The sequence below is a fragment of the Triticum urartu genome, chromosome 6 (assembly GCF_003073215.2).
Source record: "Triticum urartu cultivar G1812 chromosome 6, Tu2.1, whole genome shotgun sequence".
Taxonomy (NCBI): domain Eukaryota; kingdom Viridiplantae; phylum Streptophyta; class Magnoliopsida; order Poales; family Poaceae; genus Triticum; species Triticum urartu.
In genome coordinates this window covers 406049329-406073734 of record NC_053027.1, presented here as the reverse complement: position 1 = coordinate 406073734, position 24406 = coordinate 406049329, and the positions used below count along the sequence as shown (strand labels likewise).

At 47.7% G+C, this 24406-nt stretch overlaps 1 protein-coding gene across 1 annotated transcript; it reads right to left on the bottom strand.

Annotated features, from left to right (window-relative positions):
• Window positions 1-12563: 12563 nt before the first annotated feature.
• Window positions 12564-13588, bottom strand: LOC125513803 (transcription factor MYB30-like). Its single transcript, XM_048679011.1, has one exon. The coding sequence runs from the start codon at window positions 13469-13471 to the stop codon at window positions 12710-12712; it is 762 nt and encodes a 253-aa protein (XP_048534968.1). The 5' UTR covers window positions 13472-13588; the 3' UTR covers window positions 12564-12709.
• Between the last annotated feature and the right edge of the window lie 10818 nt (window positions 13589-24406).

Here is a 24406-nt window from a genome sequence, read left to right as displayed (position 1 = left end):
TATGATATGAAAAGACCCAAGCTTGGGGATGCTATGTTTGATGAGAATGACATGTTTGAGAATATATTTGCTGCAATTAATGTTTGTCCCAAGCTTGGGGATGCTACGTTTAATGAAGATGATAGTTTTAGTCTCCCAAGTTTTGATATGCAAATTTATTATGATGATAACATGCCTCCTACTTATGATGATTATATTGATGAAAGTGGGTTTGGAAGAGTGTCAACTTTAGGAAGTAATGATCTCACTATTTTGGAGGATGTTGAATCTTATTATGATAATTATGAAAGTGGATTAGGAGAGGTCATGACTTTATTTAGTGATGATTCTACTATCTTGGAAGAGGTTTCAATCGATTATGATGAGAACAAAGTTGCTACTTCTGATAATTGTTGTGATGATACATATTCTATAAAAAGTAGTGATGATTATATTTATAAAACTTGTCATGATTATGATTACCCTTTTTCTGAACATTACTCTTTTAATGTGGAAACAATCTATAGTATTCCAGTCTCTTATGATACTCACACTATTCCGATTGAGAAGAATTTTGCTTACGTGGAGAGTAGTAAATTTTCTATGCTTGTAGATCATGAAAAGAATGCTTTATGTGATAGTTATATTGTTGAATTCATTCATGATTCTACTGAAGATTATTATGAGGGAGGAATATATGCTTGTAGGAATTGCAATAATATCAAGTTTCCTCTCTATGTGCTTAAAATTTTGAAGTTATGCTCGTTTTTCCTTCCTATGCTAGTTGATTATTGTTCCCATAAGTTTGCTCACAAAATCCCTATGCATAGGAAGTGGTTTAGACTTAAATGTTCTAGTCATATTCTTCATGATGCTCTATTTATGTTACAATTCTTATCTTTTATGTGAGCATCATTAAAATCATCATGCCTAGCTAGGGGCGTTAAACGATAGCGCTTGTTGGGAGGCAACCCAATTTTATTTTTGTTCTTTGCTTTTTGCTCTTGTTTAGTAATAAATAATTCATCTAACCTCTATTTAGATGTGGTTTATGTTTTAATTAGTGTTTGTGCCAAGTAAAGCCTTTAGGATCTTCTTGGGTGATTGTTATTTGATCTTGCTGTAAAAAACAGAAAGTATGCACTCACGAGAATAATTTTCATTTTTTACCAGAGAGCGATAAAACAGAAATTCGACTTGCAGTAGATTAATAAAAAAATGCCTAGGACTTACTAATTTATCAGGATTTTCGGAGTTACAGAAGTATTCGAAACCTACAGATTACTACAGACTGTTTTGTTTTTGACAGATTCTGTTTTATATGTGTTGTTTGCTTATTTTGATGAATTTATGAATAGTATCGGAGGGTATGAACCATAGATAAGTTGGAATACAGTAGATATTACACTAATATGAATTTAGAATGAGTTTACAATAGTATCTAAGTGGTGATTTATTTTCTTATACTAACGGAGCTTACGAGTTTTCTGTTAAGTTTTGTGTTGTGAAGTTTTGAAGTTTTGGGTAAAGATTCGATGGACTATGGAATAAGGAGTGGCAAGAGCCTAAGCTTGGGGATGCCCAAGGCACCCCAAGGTAATATTCAAGGACAACCAAAAACCTAAGCTTAGGGATGCCCCAGAAGGCATCCCCTCTTTCGTCTTCGTTCATCGGTAACTTTACCTCGAGCTATATTTTTATTCACCACATGATATGTGTTTTGCTTGGAGCGTCATTTTATTCTCTTTTGCTTTGCTTGCTGTTTGAATAAAATACCAAGATCTGAAATTCTTAAATGTGAGAGAGTCTTCACATAGTTACATATGACTACTTATTGATCTTCACTTATATCTTTCGGAGTAGTTTGTGTGTTGCTCTAGTGCTTCACTTATATCTTTTTAAAGCACGGTGGTGGTTTTATTTTGAAGAAATTGTTGAACTCTCATGCTTCACTTATATTATTTTGAGAGTCTTTTAGAACAACATGGTAGTTTGCTATGGTTATGAATTTAGTCCTAATATGATAGGCATTCAAGAGGGATATAATAAAAAAATTCATATAAAGTGCATTGAATACTATGAGAAGTTTGATACTTGATGATTGTTTTGAGATATGGAGATGGTGATATTAGAGTCATGCTAGTTGAGTAGTTGTGAATTTGAGAGATACTTGTGTTGAAGTTTGTAATTCCCGTAGCATGCACGTATGGTGAACCGTTATGTGATGAAGTCGGAGCATGATTTATTTATTGATTGTCTTCCTTATGAGTGGCGGTCGGGGACAAGCGATGGTCTTTTCCTACCAATCTATCCCCCTAGGAGCATGCGCGTAGTACTTTGTTTCGATAACTAATAGATTTTTGCAATAAGTATGTGAGTTTTTTATGACTAATGTTGAGTCCATGGATTATACGCACTCTCACCCTTCCACCATTGCTACCCTCTCTAGTACCGTGCAACTTTCGCCGGTACCATAAACCCACCATATATCTTCCTCAAAACAGCCACCATACCTACCTACTATGGCATTTCCATAGCCATTCCAAGATATATTGCCATGCAATTTTCCACCGTTCTGTTATTATGACATGCTTCATCATTGTCATATTGCTATGCATGATCATGTAGTTGACATTGTATTTGTGGCAAAACCACTGTTCATAATTCTTTCATACATGTCACTCATGAGTCATTGCACATCACGGTACACCGCCGGAGGCATTCACATAGAGTCATATTTTGTTCTAAGTATTGAGTTGTAATTGTTGAGTTGTAAGTAAATAAAAGTGTGATGATCATCATTTTTAGAGCATTGTCCCAAGTGAGGAAAGGATGATGGAGACTATGATTCCCCCACAAGTCGGGATGAGACTCCGGACTAAAAAAAGAGAGGCCATAAAAAAGAGAAAAGGCTTAAATAAAAAAATGAGAGAAAAAGATAGAAGGGGCAATCTACTATCCTTTTACCACACTTGTGCTTCAAAATAGCACCATGATCTTCATGATAGAGAGCCTCCTATATTGTCACTTTCATATACTAGTGAGAATCTTTCATTATAGAACTTGGCTTGTATATTCCAATGATGGGCTTCCTCAAAATGTCCTAGGTCTTCGTGAGCAAGCAAGTTGGATGCACACCCACTAGTTTCTTTTGTTGAGCTTTCATACACTTATAGCTCTAGTGCATCCGTTGCATGGCAATCCCTACTCAATCACATTGATATCTATTGATGGGCATCTCCATAGCCCGTTGATACGTCTAGTTGATGTGAAACTATCTTCTCCTTTTTGTCTTCTCCACAACCACCATTCTATTCCACCTATAGTGCTATATCCATGGCTCACACTCATATATTGCGTGAAGATTGAAAAAATTTGAGAACATCAAAAGTATGAAACAACTGCTTGGCTTGTCATCGGGGTTGTGCATGATTTAAATATTTTGTGTGGTGAACATGGAGCTTAGCCAGACTATATGATTTTGTAGGGATAACTTTCTTTGGCCATGTTATTTTGAGAAGACATGATTGCTTTGTTAGTATGCTTGAAGTATTATTATTTTTATGTCAATATTAAACTTTTGTCTTGAATCTTATGGATCTGAATATTCTTGCCACAATAAAGAATTATATGGATAAATATGTTAGGTAGCATTCCACATCAAAAATTATGTTTTTATCAGTTACCTACTCGAGGACGAGCAGGAATTAAGCTTGGGGATGCTGATACGTCTCCAACGTATCTATAATTTTTTATTGTTCCATGCTATTATATTATCAACCTTGAATGTTTTATATGCATTTATATGCTATTTTATATGATTTTTGGGACTAACCTATTAACCTAGAGCCCAGTGTCAGTTTCTGTTTTTTCCCTTGTTTTAGAGTATCGCAGAAAAGGAAAATCAAACGGAGTCCACCTGAAACTTCACGGAACTTATTTTTGGACCAGAAGAAGCCCACGGAGTATCAAAGATGAACCAGAAGAGTCCGGGCTGCCCACGAGGGTGGGAGGCACGCCCACTCCCCCGGGCGCGCCCCCCTGCCTCGTGGACAGCCCGGAGATGCACCGACGTATATCTTCCTCCTATATATATCTATATACCCTAAAAACTTCGGAGAGCAGAATAGATCGGGAGTTCCGCCGCCAGAAGCTTCCGTAGCCACCGAAAATCAATCTAGACCCGTTCCGGCACCCTGCCGGAGGGGGAATCCCTCTCCGGCGGCCATCTTCATCATCCCGGTGCTCTCCATGACGAGGAGGGAGTAGTTCTCCCTCGGGGCTGAGGGTATGTACCAGTAGCTATGTGTTTGATCTCTTTCTCTCTCGTGTTCTTGAGGTGGTACGATCTTGATGTATCACGAGCTTTGCTATTATATTTGGATCCTACGATATTTCTCCCCCTCTACTCTCTTGTGATGAATTGAGTTTTCCCTTTGAAGTTATCTTATCGGATTGAGTCTTTAAGGATTTGAGAACACTTGATGTATGTCTTGCACGTGCTTATCTGTGGTGATAATGGGATATCATGTGATCCACTTGATGTATGTTTTGGTGATCAACTTGCGAGTTCCATGACCCCGTGAACTTATGCATAGGGGCTGGCACACGTTTTCGTCTTGACTCTCCGGTAGAAACTTTGGGGCACACTTTGAAGTACTTTGTGTTGGTTTGAATAGATGAATCTGAGATTGTGTGATGCATATCGTATAATCATACCCACGGATACTTGAGGTGACAATGCAGTATCTAGGTGACATTAGGGTTTTGGTTGATTTGTGTCTTAAGGTGTTATTCTAGTACGAACTCTATGATAGATCGAACGGAAAGAATAGCTTCATGTTATTTTACTACGGACTCTTGAATAGATCGATCAGAAAGGATATCTTTGAGGTGGTTTCGTACCCTACCATAATCTCTTCGTTTGTTCTCCGCTATTAGTGACTTTGGAGTGACTCTTTGTTGCTTGTTGAGGGATAGTTATATGATCCAATTATGTTATTATTGTTGAGAGAACTTGCACAAGTGAAAGTATGAACCCTAGGCCTTGTTTCCTAGCATTGCAATACCGTTTGTGCTCACTTTTATCATTAGTTACCTTGCTGTTTTTATATTTTTAGATTACAAAAACCTATATCTACCATCCATATTGCACTTGTATCATCATCTCTTCGCCGAACTAGTGCACCTATATACAATTTATCATTGAATTGGTTGTGTTGGGGACACAAGAGACTCTTTATTATTTGATTGCAAGGTTGCTTGAGAGAGACCATCTTCATCCTACGCCTCCCACGGATTGATAAACCTTAGGTCATCCACTTGAGGGGAATTTGCTACTGTCCTACAAACCTCTGCACTTGGAGGCCCAACAACATCTACAAGAAGAGGGTTGTGTAGTAGACATCAGTTACCGAGAAATATTGACATAGTTATTAGTTACATCAGTTGGTCAGAGCGCAAAAAGAAAGAGAGAACCTCCCCTGTCGCCCCTGTCGCCGACGGCGAGGCCGTGCCCCTGCCGCTCGGCAGTGGTCTCCACCGGCCAGAACCATTAGCCCGCCACCGCATGGAGTCGCCCCTGGACCGGGAGTCCGCCGGCAGGCTAGACCTGACCGACGTGGGGTCCCCGCTCGTCGAGAAATCGCCTTCCTACGCGGAGGTGGTCTCGTCTAGCGCTGCGCGCCCGGTGGAGACTGCGGCGCCTTCAAGACCACGCCTACAATCCATCATCGTGGCGGGAGCTGCAGGGCGCTCTGGCGCGGCCGCGCGCGTGCCTCTGGCTGCTCCGCCCGTTTCACGGGAGTGGCAAGAGGTCAGACGCAAGGGCAGAAAGGAGTCGCAGGTCAAGCAGCATGGGGGACGAGGCGCCTTCAATGCGCACTGCTCAACCACCACCGTCTCACCCATTATTGGGGCGGCCGGCTATAAGGAAGACATCGCTGGACGGTGTTTTCGGTGCCTAAGCTCAGAGCATATGATTGCAAGCTGCCGCAACAAGGTTAGGTGCCTCCACTGCCTCGTTCTGGGGCACACCACCCACTCTTGCACATCTCGCCACCTTCCTAGGGTTCCCCTCTCCAGCCTAGAGGAGCCTCGCCGCCGCGGAGGCAGGCCGCGCCGGCAGCTTCCGCCGCCTCTGCCCCCGGCTGTCCAGTCAAGACAGGTGTTTCCCCCAGGCCATCTGATGAGCAACCGCGTGCCGGCGCACTCAAGGCTCACCTTCCCCGGCAAGGAGCTCGCTGCCATCGCGTCACCGGAGCCACCGACGTATTCGATGGCGGCTCGGCTTGCGGATGGCCCGGCGAGAGGCAACACCCGCGCGCGGAATACAAGATGCCTCATCGAGGAGTCGCAAGAGGCGATGTCCGAAGAGGCGAGGCTGAGGGAATCGGCGCTAGTGCTCACGGTGGCGGGCACTAGGCCGTCGCTGGTTGCAGCCAACATCGCGGAGGGCATAAAGAAGGATTTCCCGGAGCTGCCAGGCAATGCCTTCCAGGTATCGCTCATGCAGCCGGGATCTTTCTCCGTCCGCTTTGCGCATCGCCGTTGGTTCGACATGGTGCGTCAGGCCGACGTGGTTCACTACCATGGCACGCCGTTGCTGGTGAGGCGGTGGAACAAGCTCACCTGCGCCACCTCAATCCAATGCCGTTACAGCGTCAGGCTGTTCATCCAAGGTATCCTACCGCAAGAGTTCTCGCTGCGGACCGCGCAAGATCTTCTCCCGGAGTGCCTCATCTACCAGGTGGCGATTGAATCCTTCGACAAACTAGATTTCTCGTACTTCGTCGCGAGGGCTTGGGTCGACGACCCCGACGAGATCCCGACGGAGACGCTGCTCACCGTGCGGTCGCGAGCCGTCTGCCCCGACCCGGTGATGCATGTCTCCCTCCCGCCAGGCTTCGGCCTCGACGGTGAGGAGGGTGAGACGTGCAACTGCACGGAGCACCTGCCGCGCGTGCTGAGATACCCGTGCGTGCTGGTGCACGTGGACTCGGTTACGTTCTACCCGCCGCAGGGACCGCTGCGGTGTGGTGGTGCTGGCGACGACGAAGAAGATGGTGTGCCGGAGGAGATGCCGCATCCCTGGGCCGATTGGGTTCCCGACGACGTCACGAGGGCCAGGGCGGGATTCGGCCTCTTGCTGGCCGAACGGCGGAGGAGGAGAGATGATGGCCGCAGCTACTCGGGGCGGTACCATCGCGTCCCCGGAACGCTGCAACCCGAGGAGTTCTACGTGAAAACTGCAACGGGCGACGAGAGTCAGCTGGATGGAGCCGACTTCGATGGCGGCGAGATCGCCGGCGGCGACACGGAGACCAGCGGGCATGGTACGATGGACCAGCGGCAAGAGGGGGTCAACGGCGGGTGTCGACGCCCTCTGTTGAGACAGCAGAGCCTCCCGCGCTGGGATTGGGTGCGACGAGCCAACAAATGCTAGGCAACAAGACCTCGGACACGGCGCCGTTGAACGCCCTTGCCCCGCAGCCGACCAGTACGGCAGATGGCGCTGCACCCGATCAGATCCAGCGGGCCACCACTTCCCCTCCCATGATTACTGCGGAGTGCAGCTGCCTGGTCGCCTCGGATCAGGGAGCGTCAGATGCTCTTTTGTGTCCCTCTCTGTCGACGAACTGGGTCAATGGGGAGGCAGTGGTGGAAAGCCTCGCTGCAGCCTTGCAGGGGGGCCCGGGGCCATGCATGCCCGCTGGTGGCCAGATGCACGCGTCTGTGGCGATGGGCGAGCATGAGGGAACGTCGGGGCCCGCCGGCTTTGCTGCCGATGAGCTGCACCAGCCAATCGTCTGGTCTGGTAGCTCAGAGACACAGGCTGTGGGCCATTCTATGACCATGGGCCAAGGCAGGAACGGCCACGTTCATGGACCATGCAACGGGCAGCCAGCGGTTTTTGGTGCAGTTGCATATGGCCAGGTCGGAGAGCGCGGTGGGCAGCTTCTGGGCCAGGACGCCATGGAGAGCACGCCGGCTGGGTCGCGGGTAGGCGTCGGCCTATCGGACGACTGCGTTCAAGCCTTCCTGGCGAGGGCGACGAAGGATGTGCCAAGACCGTTGCTGCCTAACCCCAGACCCCCTGCTCGCCGCCCTAGGAAGGCAGTGCGCGCTCCAGCGACGGCGACAAGACGCAGTAACAGACTGCAGGGGAAGAAGCTCCTGTTCGGCGACGGCGGCTCTGTCATGAAACAAGCAAGGATGTTAGTCATGTCCAAAAGGGGGCTGGCAATTCCGGAGCAAGGAGAGGTGGAAGACGACCGTCTCGAGAGATATGCTCGAGCCTTTGATGAACCTCTCTCCCCACCGCAGATCAAGGCTTTGATGACTCTAGCTCGGACAGGAAAGGAGCATATCTTAGTGCCGCCGGCCACGGCTTAGGTGGGCTAGCTGTTACACCCCGGTAGATAGAGTGTTTAATGGATCACAACATCCTAGTTTGGAACGTGCGTGGGCTCAATAACCCCGCACGGAGAGGTGTGGTTAGGGCTGTGGTGAAGGCGCACAATGTGGCCATGGCATGTATCCAAGAAACCAAATTATATGTGGTGGACAGTAGGATGGTGCAAGAGTGTTGTGGGCTGAGTTTGACAAGTTTACCTTCTCTCCCGCGGACGGGACGCGCGGTGGAATTTTACTCGCATGGGTTGGGGCGAAGTTCAATCTCCCTAATGTGGATGCTCGTAATTCCTTTATTACGGCGCATGGGAACACGACGGATGGAGCCCCTTTTGGTTTGGTGACGGTGTACGCACCACAACAAGAAGCAGAGAAGATGGTTTTCCTGGCTGATCTGAAGGCAATGGTGCAAGCCTTTCCAGTGGGCACGCCAATGTTCCTCGGAGAAGATTTCAATCTGATAGCACAGGCGACGAACAAAAACAACAATAACATCAACCGCAGATGTTTGTCGGCCTTCAGGGGCTTCATCAACGAGCTATAGCTAAAGGAATTATACATGCACGGCCGTCGGTACACTTGGAGTAACAAGCAAGAGAGGGCCACTTTGGTGAAGTTGGATCGTGTTCTGTTTAATGACGCATGGGACGCTAGTTTCCCTGGATGCCTGCTGCAAGCCATCTCGAGCGAGATGTCAGATCATTGCCCGTTGCTTCTCACATGTGACACTTCCTTCCGGCCGGCGAGGCAGTTTCGTTTCGAGAATTTTTGGGTCAAGATGGAAGGGTTTGATGAATTGGTAAACAGGGTGTGGCGGCTTCCAACGACTAATGAAGAACCTATTGCCTGCCTTGCGGAGAAGCTGAAGCGTATTGCCAGAGAGTTGAAGAGCTGGGGGGCCAAGATGGTGAACAACATTGCGCTAAGATCGGCGATAGTGAGTGAAATTGTGGCCAAGCTGGATAAGGCGATGGAAAGGAGGGATCTTACAGTTGAAGAAAGACAGTTCAGGGCGGCTCTGAAGGTGCAGCGACTTGGCCTTGCCGCACTGGAGCGGACGATCTGGAGGCAAAGGGCGCGCATTCAATGGATCAAGGAGGGAGATGCTAGCACCCGCTTCTTTCACTCCAAGGCATTGGCGAGAAGACGGCGGAAGTATATCCACAGAATTATGTTCGATGGCAAAGTTTGCACTGAGCAGCCGGACAAACTGGAAGCTATGCACAATTTTTTTGAATCCTTGATCGGTGCAAAAGGAGAGAGAACGATCTGCCTCAATTTCGAGGAGCTGGAGATCCAGCAGATGGATCTTACAGAGTTGGAAATGTCGTTCACGATGGAGGAAGCTACAGCTGCAGTAAATGAGATGAATGGGGAGAAGGCGCCAGGGCCGGACGGGTTCACCGGACTGTTTTACAAGCACTGTTGGGGGATCATCAGTGAAGACATCATGAAGGCGCTGCAAGCGTTATACAGAACGAATTTCTCCAAATTTCACCTGCTCAACGACGCCAATCTAATCCTGCTGCCCAAGAGAGAAGACGCCGCGACACCGAGAGACTTCCACCCCATCAGCCTGATTTCCAGTTTTGCGAAGCTCTTCACCAAAATACTGGCTATGCGGATGAGGGATCGAATGAAAGAGATCGTACAGCCGTGCCAAAATGCATTCATCCGTGGGCGAACTATCCACGACAACTACACATATGTTAGTGGTTTGGCAAAGGCGTTCAGACAGGCAAAGACCCCAGCGCTTATGATAAAGCTCGACATTGAGAAAGCTTTCGACACAATCTCGTGGGAATTCCTTTTGCATGTTCTGGAAGCAAAGGGTTTCGGGGGTAGGTTCAGAGATTGGATTGCCGGCCTACTGTCTTCCTCTTCGTCAAGGGTCATGGTGAATGGAGAGCTATCGGAGAAAATTTTGCACCAAAGAGGGCTGTGGCAAGGGGACCCCCTCTCGCCGCTGTTATTCGTGATCGCCATGGATTGCTTGGCAGCCCTATTCAATTCGGCAGCGAAGGCTGGAGTTCTTCAGGAGATTGGCGCTCAGAGGATGCCATTCAGGACGTCTTTATATGCGGATGATGCAGTGTTGTTCATAAATCCTTGTGCTCAAGAGATAATGGCAGTGGCCGATCTGCTCAAGGCCTTTGGGGGCGCTACAAGTCTGATGACAAATTTTACAAAGAGCTCTATCACTCCCATTTTTTGTAGTGGGGTAACACTGCCGGCAGTCATCCACTCGCTCGGATGCGAGATCAAGGCTTTCCCCTGCACCTACCTCGGTATGCCACTGTCCGACTCAAAGCTTCGCAAGGTGGACTACCAACCAGCGCTCGACAAACTTTGCAACAAGATGAAGGGTTGGATCCGGATACACTTCTCCATGGATGGTCGAATTCTGCTGGTGAAGCATGTGCTCTCTGCGATGGTGGTTTTTCAGATGATGGTCGTTCAAATGCCGGTGTGGTTGCGGAAGAAGATTGATAAGCTCAGGAGAGGCTTTCTCTGGGAAGGAAAAGAATTTGCAGTGGGCGGCAAATGTCTGGTGAGCTGGCGCATAATTTGCATACCAATGATCTTCGGAGGGCTGGGGATGACGGACTTGGCTGCGCAGAGCACAGCGCTGAGGCTGAGATGGTTGTGGATGTCCTAGACGGACCCAAGCAAGGCCTGGTTGGGGCTGCCTCTGCCCACCGATGCTAGAGTTCAGGAGCTGTTCATGGCTTCAGTTCAGTTCCATCTTGGGGATGGACAACGAATTTGCTTCTGGACGGAGCCCTGGATGCATGGAATAAGTTTCTGTCATAGCTACCCAGCGTTGTTCAGTGTCTGCACCCGGAAACGGCTCACGGTGGGTCAAGCGCTTACCGGCGATCGTTGGACGCGTCACCTAAGGGAGAATCTGACGCCGCAGGCTGTCCGTGAGTTCACCGCCTTGTGGGTTCAGCTACAGGGCGTGGCACTAGACCAGCATCCGGACGCAGTTTCCTGGCGGTGGACGGCAAACGGCGAGTTCTCCGCTCAGTCGGCCTATGCTATTCAGTTTGAAGGATCGATGCGGACAAGTTACAAACAGCTGATCTGGAAGTCAGAGGCACCACTGAAATGCAAGGTGTTCTCATGGATGGCCGTGCTTGGCAAAATCCTGACCGGGGACAATCTGGAGAAGTGAAACTGGCCTCACAACCCGAGGTGTTGCCTCTGTAATGCCCAGCGAGAGACGCCCGCTCATCTCCTTGCTAGCTGCCCATTCACGATTAGCTTGTGGGAAAAGATTATGCAAAGGTGCAATCTGCCTTTGGCCCTCGTGCCATCGCCAGGCTCCGAGAACATTTGGGACCGGTGGTACCAATCAAGACAGCAGGTGCCGGTGATCCACAAGGCAGCTTGGAGCTTACTTGTGCAGCTCACGTGGTGGACTGTGTGGAAGGAGAGGAACGCACGCATATTTGAGCAAAAGAACTCGACAGAGGAGCAAGTGCTTGATCGGATAAAGAATGATATCATCGATTGGACTTTGGCAGGCAAGCACAAGATAGCACGGATGATTCACAGGCCACGGAAACCAGATTAATACACTTCATCGTTGGTAGGCTAGTCTTGGTGCTTTCATCTGTCGGTCGCTAGATACTAGCTTTGTATCCTGGGCATATCCAAATGCCCCTGTAATAACTCTATCCTAATTTCAATGAAATGCTGCATCATGCAGTCTTTTCGTCAAAAAAAAAAGTTACATCAGTTATGTAAAATAACCTTTCACAAGAGTTGTCGCAATGTGCCGTTATGTCTGAAATGTAGGTCTGATGTTCTTTGGCTTGTTTGGTGACTCCCCTGCTCATAGCTTATTGTAACAAACTGGAGGATTTCGTTTTGTTGCCGTTCTAATCTGGCGCAACTACTTTGGCTAGGTTTGAGCGCGGGGAACAATTGTTGGCTTGTTTGATTGCCTGGTTTCCAATCAAAATGGGGCGGGTAAAATCCCTTTTCTTCAAAAAATTCTATGTAACATAACCTAATTTTCTCATTAAGGTCTCATTTGGTTTGAAGGATTTTTACAGAAAAAGCATAGGAACATATATTTCAGAGGCTAATTTTTTATAGATGCATTCAGTTTGTAGGAAACGCGTACGAGAATTTCATAGAAATATTATTCAATTTCTGTGTTTTTGGAGGAATCTGTCCATCCACTCAAAGCTTATTTTGTGTGTAGTAGTGAGGCAAGACAATTTCTTAGAATGACAAGTGTCATACTATCAACTTCCTGTACTATTTCTAAATTCTACGTTTTGATTTCCTTCATACAGAATAAGGCCTAAATCTGTGACAAACTCTGCATGTCACCAGCCTGCATGAACAGCGTGACCCAGAAGTCCATCTCATCGTTGCTCGATGACGGCGATGCGCTATCTACGCTGAAGGTGTCGCTGGTTTCCATCCCGAAACTGGAGCTGTCCACCGACATCCCCAGTGTCTCCGACCAGAAACTGTCGTCAATCTGGAACTCCTCCCAGGAAGAAGAGCTGCCCGTGTTCTCCAATGACGAGGTCATCGAGTAGTCGGTGGCGGACGACGTCGAGAGGGACTGCTCCGGCGACATCGAGAGGGAGTGCCCCGGTGAAGACGCTGGCTTGGAGGTCGGGCCCTCGAGCGCGCTCGCAACCACAGCAGGCTTCTTGGCTTTGCGCTTAGGCCCTGCCTGGCCGGACGTCTTGGACGAGGACGAGTCGAGTCGCTTCTTGAGGTGTGTGTGCCATACGTTCTTGATCTCGTTGTCCGTCCTCCCAGGCAGCCTGGCGGCAATGGTGGACCATCTGTTGCCGAGCATGGCGTGGAGCTGGATGATAGCGTCTTCCTCCTCGCTGGTGAAGTTGCCACGCTTGATGTCGGGGCGCAGGTAGTTGATCCACCGGAGGCGGCAGCTCTTGCCGCAGCGGAGCAGGCCGGCCTGCTTCGGCAGCGCCCGCCAGTTGCTGTGGCCGTGCTGCTCGATGTGAGCCACCAGGGTCATGTCCTCCTCCGCCGTCCACGGGCCCCTCTTGATCCCTGTCTGCTCGCAGCAAGGAGCCCTCACCATTGCTAGCTTTGCTCACTCCTATGCACCTCTCCCGTTCTCTTTTTCGGTCGAGTGTGTGATGGATGGATTGTTCAGTGTATTGACGCTGGTCCGAAGGGAAATGGCTGCCTGATCTGAGCTGCTCAGACGTTGCGCTATTTAAGGCATGTACAATAGTTGATAAAACAGTTTTATCTTAAGTCTTGCATGCAATTTAAAGATGACAAAAAAGTATGTTTATAATGGGTTATATCTTAGCCTTATCTTTAATAACTAGTAATTTCTTAAAACATGGTGAGAATTGTGTTAAGAGATCATCTCTTGTCTTATCTTAAATAAGAGAAGACAAGTCTTTTCTTATAAGGTCTTTCTCCTCCATCTCATCATTTATCCTACGTAGCACTTCTAAGATAACATTATTGTACATGCCCTTATGCTCGGCGCGGCGCGATGGCAAAACGTGGTCAATTGGGGCAGGTTCCGAGCAGGGACCATTGGCTGACAAAACGAGGAAGAATAGTGGGTGTCATATCCAAGTAGTTCTTTTTCTATTGTTGGAAAACGATGGAGTAGTTTGTGGGTCAGGATTCAGGAATGCGTGTGTACCCTGCTCTGCCGGTTTGAAAAAGTATATGGAATGATATGACGTGTTTCTTTTTTCTCCACGGGAGTTGATGATGTGATTTTTTCAACACACTACCGACTCAAGCGCTCATATATACGCTTATACGGTCATTCCTATAAATGCACACACGCATACCATATTTTTATGAGCATCTTTGAGAGACTGAGCCGACATATTATTTTGAGATCTACGAAGTCACCGTAGACGCCTTAGCGTTGACGGAAATGTCTCCTTTCATTGAAAGTGTATCGCTGGAATTCTTCAGATATATTCAGAAATAATGCGAGCACGAGGACATGAACCCTGATGGGCTAAAATATCACTGTCCTTCTAACCATCCAATTATAGATTGGTTTGCATAATGATATGTTTCTAGTTGCATGGTACGGGCAATTCCATTTAATTAACTTTCTTTGAGTGTTTATAATTAACTAACCAGTGAAGAAAAACATCATTCTTTATATTACTAGAAACCCAAATATGGAGATCTCAAGTTACCATCTCCTAACTAGCAGGGAGGACATATTCGAAGCGTCAAAGAGACAAGGTAACCGAGGGTCGTGTAAAGGGGTTGCGCATGTCATTAGGCGATCTACAGGCGATAGCCTTGCCGTCACCATCGCCGGCCACCGCGCCCGTTGTGTGCGGCCTCCCTTCTGCGTCCAAGCCGAGGCTGGCCGTCAGAACAGCAGCGGCCATGTCCGCAGGCCGATCGCTTGGCCCCTCGGTGCCTAGCGTTCCAGCAGCCTCTTCGCTAGGGTTTCTTGCCCTTGGCGATCTGGAGGCGACCGCCTCGCAGCCACCACCGCCGGCCACTGCGCCGGCTGTGTGTGGCATTTTCTCCGCATCTCAGTCTATGCTGGGCGTCGGAACAACCGCGGCTGAGTCCGCTAATCGATCGTACGGCTCCCCAAGGCGCTGCGATCCTGCATACCTCTCGGAGTACGAGGGGTGGAGTCCTGCAGAATCACGGCACGAGGAGGATCAGGGTCGCCCTAACCCTAGCCGGAAGGAAAGGAAGTCTTCTTCTTCCTACAAAAACTCATCTAGGGCTACGGAGGGACTGCACAAGGAACCATGCAAGCCGCCGGATCGCAAACCCCACGCGTCTACGCCGCCGCAGTCTGTTGGGATGTCGTCGTCGTCTGCTCACAAGGCCGGCAAGGAGTCGCTAGTGGCCGAGGTGAACCCGGAGGTCGGTGGGGGCGCACATAGGGCTCCCTCCGTGGATGCTGCCCGGAACATCATTCTTTGAGTGTTTATAGCCACCAGGATACTTCATGTAGCAGCCTAGCTTAATTCTTATAAAGGCATATCATTTCCGTCAAAAAAGTAGAACGCTAAATCGCAGAATAAAATATATTTAGTTGGCTGTTTTACCAATAGGAAGTGTGAACATCCTAATTACTAAGCACGAGAATTGGAAATCTCGAGTTGAAACTTGAGTCTTAACATCTGATTTTATACTAATACGTTGAAAGTATCATCATAAGTCAAGAAGTTGATCATTAGGAATAGCGAGCGCTTGAATTATTACGTAAGTTGAGAAGTGGGAGTTTCGAGTTCAAAGTTAACGCTCGTGCTTAAGAAAGAACTAGTCATTAAAAAAAGTAAAGCATGGAATTATCAAAGAATATGCCATGTTTCATGGATTTGATTTGAACAAAATTTCATATTGTTACCAAAGAACACAACATGCTTCATGGTTTCGATTACAAGCAAATATCCTCTTGCAACTCTTTATTTCAAATTCGCAAAAAAAAATGTTTCAAAACCAGAAACACTAGCCTATGCAGTGGGGATGCAAAGGTCAAGAAAACTTTACTTCCTGGATTTTTGGAAGAGTTCTCGTCGCCCTAGCCGCCCGGATGGCTCCTAGCGACTCCGGGAGCCCCCGACACCCCCACCCCAACAAAAGAGCCCATGTAGTAGCCGCTCTGCCCCTTGCCACCGCCGCCATCTCATCCTTGACTGTGTCTCACCCTTCCTCCACCGCCCAATTTTGTGTCCACCTGCAACCTAGTCGACAATATACGTCGAGTGCCTCGGATCTGGCACCATGTGCCTTCCATCCTCGACTCCAGCTAAGATGTTCTCTCCATCCTCGACTCTAGTTGTGATGCGTCATGTCCCTACAATAGGTTATAGTTGGTACTATGACCTGCTATCCCGGCTTGTAGGTTGGGCGGCGGTACTTGACGACAAGTAGTCTCCGGTTGTGGCATTCAACAAAGGGTTTTGTCATAACGGGATCACGTGTGTGGCTTGCGATGTCAGAACATCTACAACGGGGCGCCTCAAACCCGCCTTATATGCTCGGGCGAGCCGCCCGGTAACTATCAGGTAACGAAATTTTGACCCAAACAGGCCTCAGACGCCCGGGCTGACCGGCACCCCTCATATCCAGCCCAAATATAACGCGGATATGGGGCGCCCGGACACGCCCGGGCACGCCCGCCACGTTGGACTCGATACCTCGATCCCATAGAAAATTGCACCAAATCCACTCCAGACCTGCCGGGTCCATTTGCTCTCTCATCTCTCCTTCCTCCTCCTCGACATCCGTCTCACAACTTCGCCGCTGCGCGTGCTCCGCAGTCGTTCCTAGCTTCTGCGCCACCAGCTCTGGCAGAGCAGTCCTCTGTCCCATCCTCCGCCGCATGGGACATCGTCGCCGGCCCGGACGCCGTCGTGGTACGTCCGGCAACTCTCTGGCTCCGCCTTGCGCTTGATGTGTACGACACATTCTCTGACCGGATTTTTTGTGATTTTATTAGGGAAAATGATGGACTCCGATGCTTCGTAGGACGAGGAGTATGGACCGACGGAGCTTGATCAAATGATTCAGATGAGTTCTTCGATTCCTCGGATTCGGACGAAGAAGTGAACATGATTATGCTAATGAGCATGCAGTATAATATAGACCGTCAAGTGGAGCATATTTTCAACTTCAAGGGCTCAATCAAACGGAGAAGAGCGGTCAACCGGGATAGGGTGTCCGGAGCAAAGCTACTGCACAGGGACTACTTTGCTCCCAAGCCTACTTTCCCAGATGATCCATGGTTTCGTCACCGTTTTCGCAAACGGAAACCATTGTTTTTGCGCATTATGGAGGGAGTGGAGGAAGACAACGACTACTTCAAGCTCACAAGGGATTGTTGCAGACAACTCTCTTTCTCTGCCAAGCAGAAGTGCATGGCTGATCTGAGGATGCTTGCACTGGGTACTGCTGCAGATGTCATTGGTGAGATAGTCAGGGCAGGGGAGAGCACGTGCCTGAAGACTACTGTTAAGTTGTCCTGTGCACGGGGTGGAGGTGTTTGGACCTGAGTATCTCAGAGAACCAAATGCGCAGGACTACTCTCAACTTTCTATAGATGCATCAGAATCTTCGAGATCATCATGTGCACACGCAGCTACTCAATAATCTTTTGGAGCACATGTGGACCCACAATGGAAACCAAGAAGCTAATGTTTGAGTTGTGCATTTAAAATAAATTTTATATAAACACTATGTATGCTCGGTACCAACATTTGTTATTTACGTGCGACATTGGCTTGTATGATCGACGTGCATGGGTCTGCATGGGTTTGAGAGTCCAGATTTGAAATATGTGGATGCCAGGAGCAAAATATAAGGCCCGTTCATATGCGTCCGTGGGTGTGTCCATGAACGTTTAGGGGTTAGATTTGCCAAGTCCAACTGTAGATGCTCTAAATTGTGCCATCCAGCTCTAGATCTATGGGGTGTGACAACATAACGTTATGGAAGTTCTTGGTTTTAGTTTTTTCTTTCTTAATCGGCTTCATTTAGTAGCTTAGCTTTCTTTCAATGGTATTTATAACAGCCTACTAACTCTGAATTTTGTACTACTAATAGAATGGAAATTAAGCTGGTCATAGTGGGGAATAACTTATACTAGTGTCATGCATATGATACTAGTCTAAGTTAGTACCTTCATAGTGTAAAGTATCTTAGTAGTAGTGCCATAGATTGTTTTATTTATTGCCTTATAGACTCATTTTACCTCGTGAAGCGCTATGTTACAGTAATATATTATGTTACTCCAAACACCTCTCTCCTCATTAAATACTTGCCACATAAACAAAATTGTTTTGGGGTGTGTTAAGTTACTAGCTAAGTTATCCCCACTATGGCTAGCCTTAGACTAGTGTCATATGCATGACACTAGTCTAAGTTACTATCTTTATAATGCAAAGTAACATAATAATAGTGTCATAGATGGCTTCATTTATTAGCTTGTAGACTCATCTTGTCTTGGAAAGCGTTATGTTACAATAACATATTATGTTACTACCTCACATTAAATACTTGCTATATAAGCAAAAATTTCTTGAAGTGCGCTATGTTACTAGCTAAATTACTCCCACTATGACTGGCCTTATAAATACACATAGTAGACTTCTATCATTTCTCATTGGAAAAATAGAATGCTAAATTAGATTAAAATATATTTAGTTCCCCCGCAAAAACAAAAATATTAAAATATATTTAGTTGACAGTTTTATCAATAGGAAGTGTGAACGTCTGAAAGTGAAAGTTTGGAGTTGAAATTTGGGTCGTAACATTGAGTATTATAATATGTTGAAAACATCATCATTGGGAACAACGAACACTTAAATTAGTGTATGAGTTGTGAACTGAAAATTTGGACTAAAGAGAGAAGCTAGAAGGAACTAGTCATTCGTTAAAAGTTAAACCATGGAATTCCAAAGGATGTGGCATGCTGCATGCATGATTTTGATCTCCGAAAAAGAAAACTGCAGGGCAGCGTTTTGGGTGTCTTGGTTGCAATTCTGGCTTCGAACGGATTTGCCGGCAAATCTCAATGCTCATGTCTTCAACCGGAGACCCTTCTCTCCCTGCCACGTGTAGGCAATGTTTTTTTTTTTGAAATGCACGTGTAGGCAATGTTGTGACAAGAGATGGTGGTCAAGAAATCTTTGACGAGGTCGCCGAAAGATTCAAGACTCGATTGTGTTTTTTTTTTGCTGGGGTACTAAAATGTAAAATGGGAGGACACGATTGTAATTTCCTTTTCTATGATCCTTTTCTCAATATTGTGAAACTTTTGTGTTTAATTAATGCCAGCTTTGAGACCTTCTAACCCCCTTCCCATGTTGCTCTTAAAAAAAACCTTCCCGTGTTAAAAAAGATAGGAAAAATACCTAAGGGCCGTTCAATCCACCCTGTCGAACGCCTCAACTGATTGCGCATCAGTCTTCAAAAGTACTCCTAGATACGAACTTTACACTATTTCTAACGGTTTCCCTTTCCAGGTGGACTAACAAACGAATGACAAGTACTGATAGTATTGTGGATGTAGTCGACCATTTCAGTGGAGCTGTTTGAACGAACTACAACTTTTTCATTGCTATTACTATAGAACTGCTTTGCCTGGAAAGCATAGGAGTCGCATTTTTTTTTTTTACTTTCTTTCTTGTGTTCACTCTTGGTGGGAAGAGCCGTAGATCTCCTATTACAGTTTGTATCTCCGGCCGTGGCTAGAGTCATCGGCGTGGGGCGAGCATCCAAGTTCAAAGTTCAAACTACTTTTCCCCTTCGGCACTTGCGTGATCACATCGACTGAAAATATTGGACGAAGTCGGCTCAATCAAATTGGGCTTTGTGAGTTGATTTGGTCTCTGTCAAGACGTTGCGAATCCGTGCGCTTCGCTTGCAATCGACGCACCGTTGATTATTTTTTTTTCAAAAAGGAGGCTCACTGAACAATTCAAGCAAGAGAGGCCCAGCTTTGCAGCTCCTGGATTGATTGAAATGATAAACTAAATAGATCGAGTAGCTTGGCACAGACTGCTTTCTCATGGTCGTAGACGCTTTCAATGTCACTTGCGTCAACTGTCATGCAATACGTATGAGCTGCCGACGAACTGGCACTTTAGAAGCATGTAACCTAAACCGCTTCAGCTGTATATACAATGCTAACACCCCCCCTCCCCCTCCCTTCGCCCTCCCTCGCGCTGCCCTCCCAGGGTGGCTCGAGGGCGTCTACGGTTGCCCGGCGCTACCCCTCTCCATCCTCCCCTCCCTTGCCGTCACCCGAGGTGGTCGTCGGGCAGCGCCTGTGCAGTTGCCGATGACAGTAGCGACAAGGTCTTCGTCGCTTCACTCTTGCGAAGGACCCCGGAATCCAGGGTGGCAGCCCTGGTCGGCGAGGCGGCGCCGTCTCTTCGGCCGTCGGCGTGTGCGCGGGAGGTGCGGACCGGCTTCTTCGGCTGCTTGGGCAGCGAGGAGCAGGCCGGTAGTGGTCGCGAGGCGGTGAGGTATCCTTCCTCCGCTCCATATTTGAAGGTCAGGCATCACCTCTCTGCTCTCTCCCTCGGCTGGTTCGCCGATTTGGGGCCTCTGGCCACCGGATCCGGTGCCGGCAGGGTGCTCCTCGAACTGGTGCTGCGGGACGAGCCCGAGGGAAACCCCACTTTGATTTTTCCAGAGCGGCGGTGGCGGCGCCATTTTGCGTGGTTCTACGCCCTGGAGTCGTCGTAATGGGCTCCCCTCCCCACCTCGGCCAAGCTTCTCGGGCGAAAGCTCGAATCCCGGCGATGGATGGGCCACGGCGGCGCCAGGTGCGTCGTGTCCTCCTTGGAGGCGCCGCGTGGGGAAGATTGGTGCTTTGGGTTGTGTGCAGCAACTTGCAAGTGGGCGGCTGGTGTCTGTCGAGTCTTTGTGGCTCCACAGCTCCTTCCTTTCGACGACTCTACCGGCGGCCTACCCTCTATTATCGGTCTCCTTCGGTGACGGTGGTGTTGCTGATGTGTGTGTGCTCGACTTGTGGTCGTGCTCCGTGGCTGCCTCGGACTCGAGACTAACCTTTGCTACTTGTGGTCGTGCTCTGTGGCTGCCCCGGACTCGAGACCAACCTTTGCTACTTGTGGTCGTGCTCCGTAGCTGCCCTGGACTCAAGACCAACCTTTTCTCTAGCTCTCGGGTGAGCGTCTCTACATTCGATGGTGCGGCGCCTTCGAGCCTAGGCGAGGGAAGACCCCCTTCGATGTTAGAGGAGGCAGGTGTTGGGTCATCTCCAGTTCCTGGTTTTCAGTCCTGTGTTCGACTCCTCTGCCGGTTGCCGATCCTCGAGGCTTCACTCGTAGTCGTATTAGGTGCCTTTTGTGGTGGGCTTCTCCTCAACTAGTAGTTTTTCATATGTAATCTTCTGTTTGCTGGTTGTAGGTGTAGCGTTGTAAAATGTTCTTCCAGCCCACCATGTATCATTTGATCGATGTTGTGTGGTGGCCATATTCTTTTACTCCTGGACGGTAGATGGCTTTGTTAATTTAAAGTCGGGCTCTTCTTGAGCCTTCATTTTAAAAAAATATACTATGCTAAGCATGTGGCGAAACGTCTTCAAACAGACCATATACGTCTATGTCGTCTCGATTTAGTGGCTTTCCTAGAAACGCACCCCCTCCCTCCGCTAAGACCTACTCTCTCTGTCCCAAAATATAAGAACGTTTTTGACACTATGCTAATATAAAAAACGTTCTTATATTTTGGAACGGAGGGAGTAATTAACATGTACAAGTAATTTGGGATGGAGCCAATACCAAAGAGTACTTGATTTTCAGAATGAACCAAATTTGTTAAGCTAATTTCCTGGTCAAATAAGCATAGTTCGCACCACGTTCGGTCTCAATCTTCTCTTTTTTTGAGGCAAACGCTCGGTCTCAGCATCTCCCGAACAGTGCACGAGGAAAAGAGCCCAACGAAACCTCCCGAAAATGTAGACGAGCGAGGGCCTGATCCCGCCTGCGGAAAATGAGAGGGCCAATCCCACCGGCGCATGTAGTCGCGGGCAAAGCAAAGACTGATATCTGCATGTTTCAAGAGGCAGCCAATATGTAACTAAACTCTTTTCTTTTTCTTTTTTACTCCCTCCGTTTCTAAATATTTATCTTTCTAGACATTTCACATGACCACTACATACGGATGTATGTAGACATATTTTAGAGTGTAGATTCACTCATTTTGCTCCGTATATAGTCACTTGTTGAAATGCCTAGAAAGACAAGTATTTAGGAACGGAGGAAGTATTTTTGTTCTTTGCTCCCTCTTGAGGCCCTGCGGCTGTTCCCAGCCTGCTCCCAAACTGTAATGGACACTATTTTTCCCTACTTAATGCAAAGCAGAGCTCCTGCTAGTTCGTCAAAAATCTCCAAGAAATCGAGACCTGCTCAATCTAGCTAGAATCAAGTCATCAAGCAGCTCCGTATCAAACTAGGTAAGTAAAAATACTATGCATGTCACAGTCTTGCATGGACCATATTGTATGGGCGAAAACGATCGGTTCACTGAATGTGGAGGAGACGATGGATCGAGTTAGCAAGACCAAGTGGGAAACGCCGTGCGACAGATTCAGCTCGATAGGACTTAGGTGTAGAAGAAAACAGCTCGGTTCCTTTAAAATAACGTGGAGAGATTTACGTTTGAAAGATAGGACCACGGAATCGATGCTTCATGCGGCTAGCTCAACGGTCAAAGTGTCAACGGGGCTTCGTGTATGGCCCTAGCGAGTCAAACTAAAGCTTAGAAGCTGCCCTTGGACTGCTGGATATAGAGTATACAATACATATTGAGATGCTTCAAACATTTGCGACCACTGAGCAGTGTCATGTTTCATACGCCGGAGTCATCCATCGATCATATCCAGCGCAGTGTTGACGCGCGCGAGCTAGCTCCGAGAGCTTTCTGCAACGGTGTTCCTCTGCGCAAACCCTGTCACTTCGAATGGTCTAGCGTGACTTAACTGTGATTTAGTAAGCTAATTATATGGGCAATTACCATGATTTTGCTCTGTATCAGGTAGTAAGATCCTTAGATTATTGGCTCGTAATTTAGGGGTAGGACTCATGTGAATTATTGGACAAGACCGATGCACAAGAAGAATTACAGGGTTTCTCGGTCCAGATTAGGGCACTCCAACGCTGACCGTCGGCATCTGTCCGTAAACAGGGACTGGTTTTTGGACACGGATGCCGAACACCGTCATCCAACTACATTTCAACCCGCATTTATATTAACCGAATAAAATTCGTGCAAACCGGCCGATATTCATCAAAATTTGGATAGAAAATACCACAAATCATTCATACGCAGTATGTAAATTAAGTATAGGGCAACAATATCTTAAATTCGACGAGATTATCCAGAGTCCAGAGCATGTCGTCCCGCACATACTGCCCTTCAGTTTCATCCAACAGTGTGTGTACGTAAATGGTCGACTCTCTGTCCCGTGGTAATTACGATAGCGTGTGTGTGCTATATAATGTGTACACCAACATCGAGTGAATGAATGATTTAAACAAATTGAGCAAAAGAAACAAAAATTATAATCTCGTCCTCTATCGCATGCAATGGCCACCTTGCCTCCAGCTGACGAACCACGTGACAAACCTTGTTGACGCTAGTCTGGATAGCGTAACAACGATACAATAACGACTCACATTGTGTTCTTGAATAATGTGCATGTCGTAGCCTCGTAGGGCAATGTGCTGTCAGAAGGACCCCCTCTGCTCTAGCCTACGAAATCCTTGGATACAACCAATCACGCATCGCACAATAGCTAATCTCCCATGGTCGAGTACCCCGTCATCCTTCGTACTCTGAAAAAACGACATGACATCCAAAACTAAGCTAAATGACATTTGACCGAACACCTGTCTGGCGTGGTGTCCGCCGTGGAGGTCGTTGACAGGGGGGTGGGGGGAGTGTGCCTGGGTACAAACAGCTCCAAGGTGAAGAACGACGTCGTAAAGGTGAGCAGGCGTCCGACAATGCCTTTGTGGCGGCCGAAGAGGTACAACGGTGGCGGCGGAGGTGGAAGGTGCGGATGGAAATTAAGGGAGAGAAGGAACGGAGTGGACGAAAATGAGACCGTGAGGGGGCATTTAGTGCACCTTGGGTGTTGGAGTCTAATGTGGGTGTTGTCCGAACTCCCGCAATCCCCCCCCTCCCCCCCCTCCCCCCCCCCACACACACACTTTATCACCACTTTGCGGGAGAAAGTGCGTCCGGACCGACGAATTGACCGATACAGACTCGCGTTGGATGGCACAACATGTTCGGACTGCGTGGTCCAGACGTATGCGGACGGTTTAAGGATCGGCATTGGAGATGCTCTTACAAGCAGTACAATATTGTAGAACTACTTCCTTGATGGAGTTTATTAGTGGCAGACATCCTTTTGCACCCATTATTAATAATCTATACCAATATAAAAAGATTCAAATGGACGAATCCAATTAATTTCGATCATTAAATCATGTCAATCCAACGACCTAAACTGCTTCGA

Excerpts from the sequence above, each read along its gene's own strand:
- LOC125513803 (XM_048679011.1), bottom strand. The coding sequence starts at position 13,471 with ATGGTGAGGGCTCCTTGCTGCGAGCAGACAGGGATCAAGAGGGGCCCG.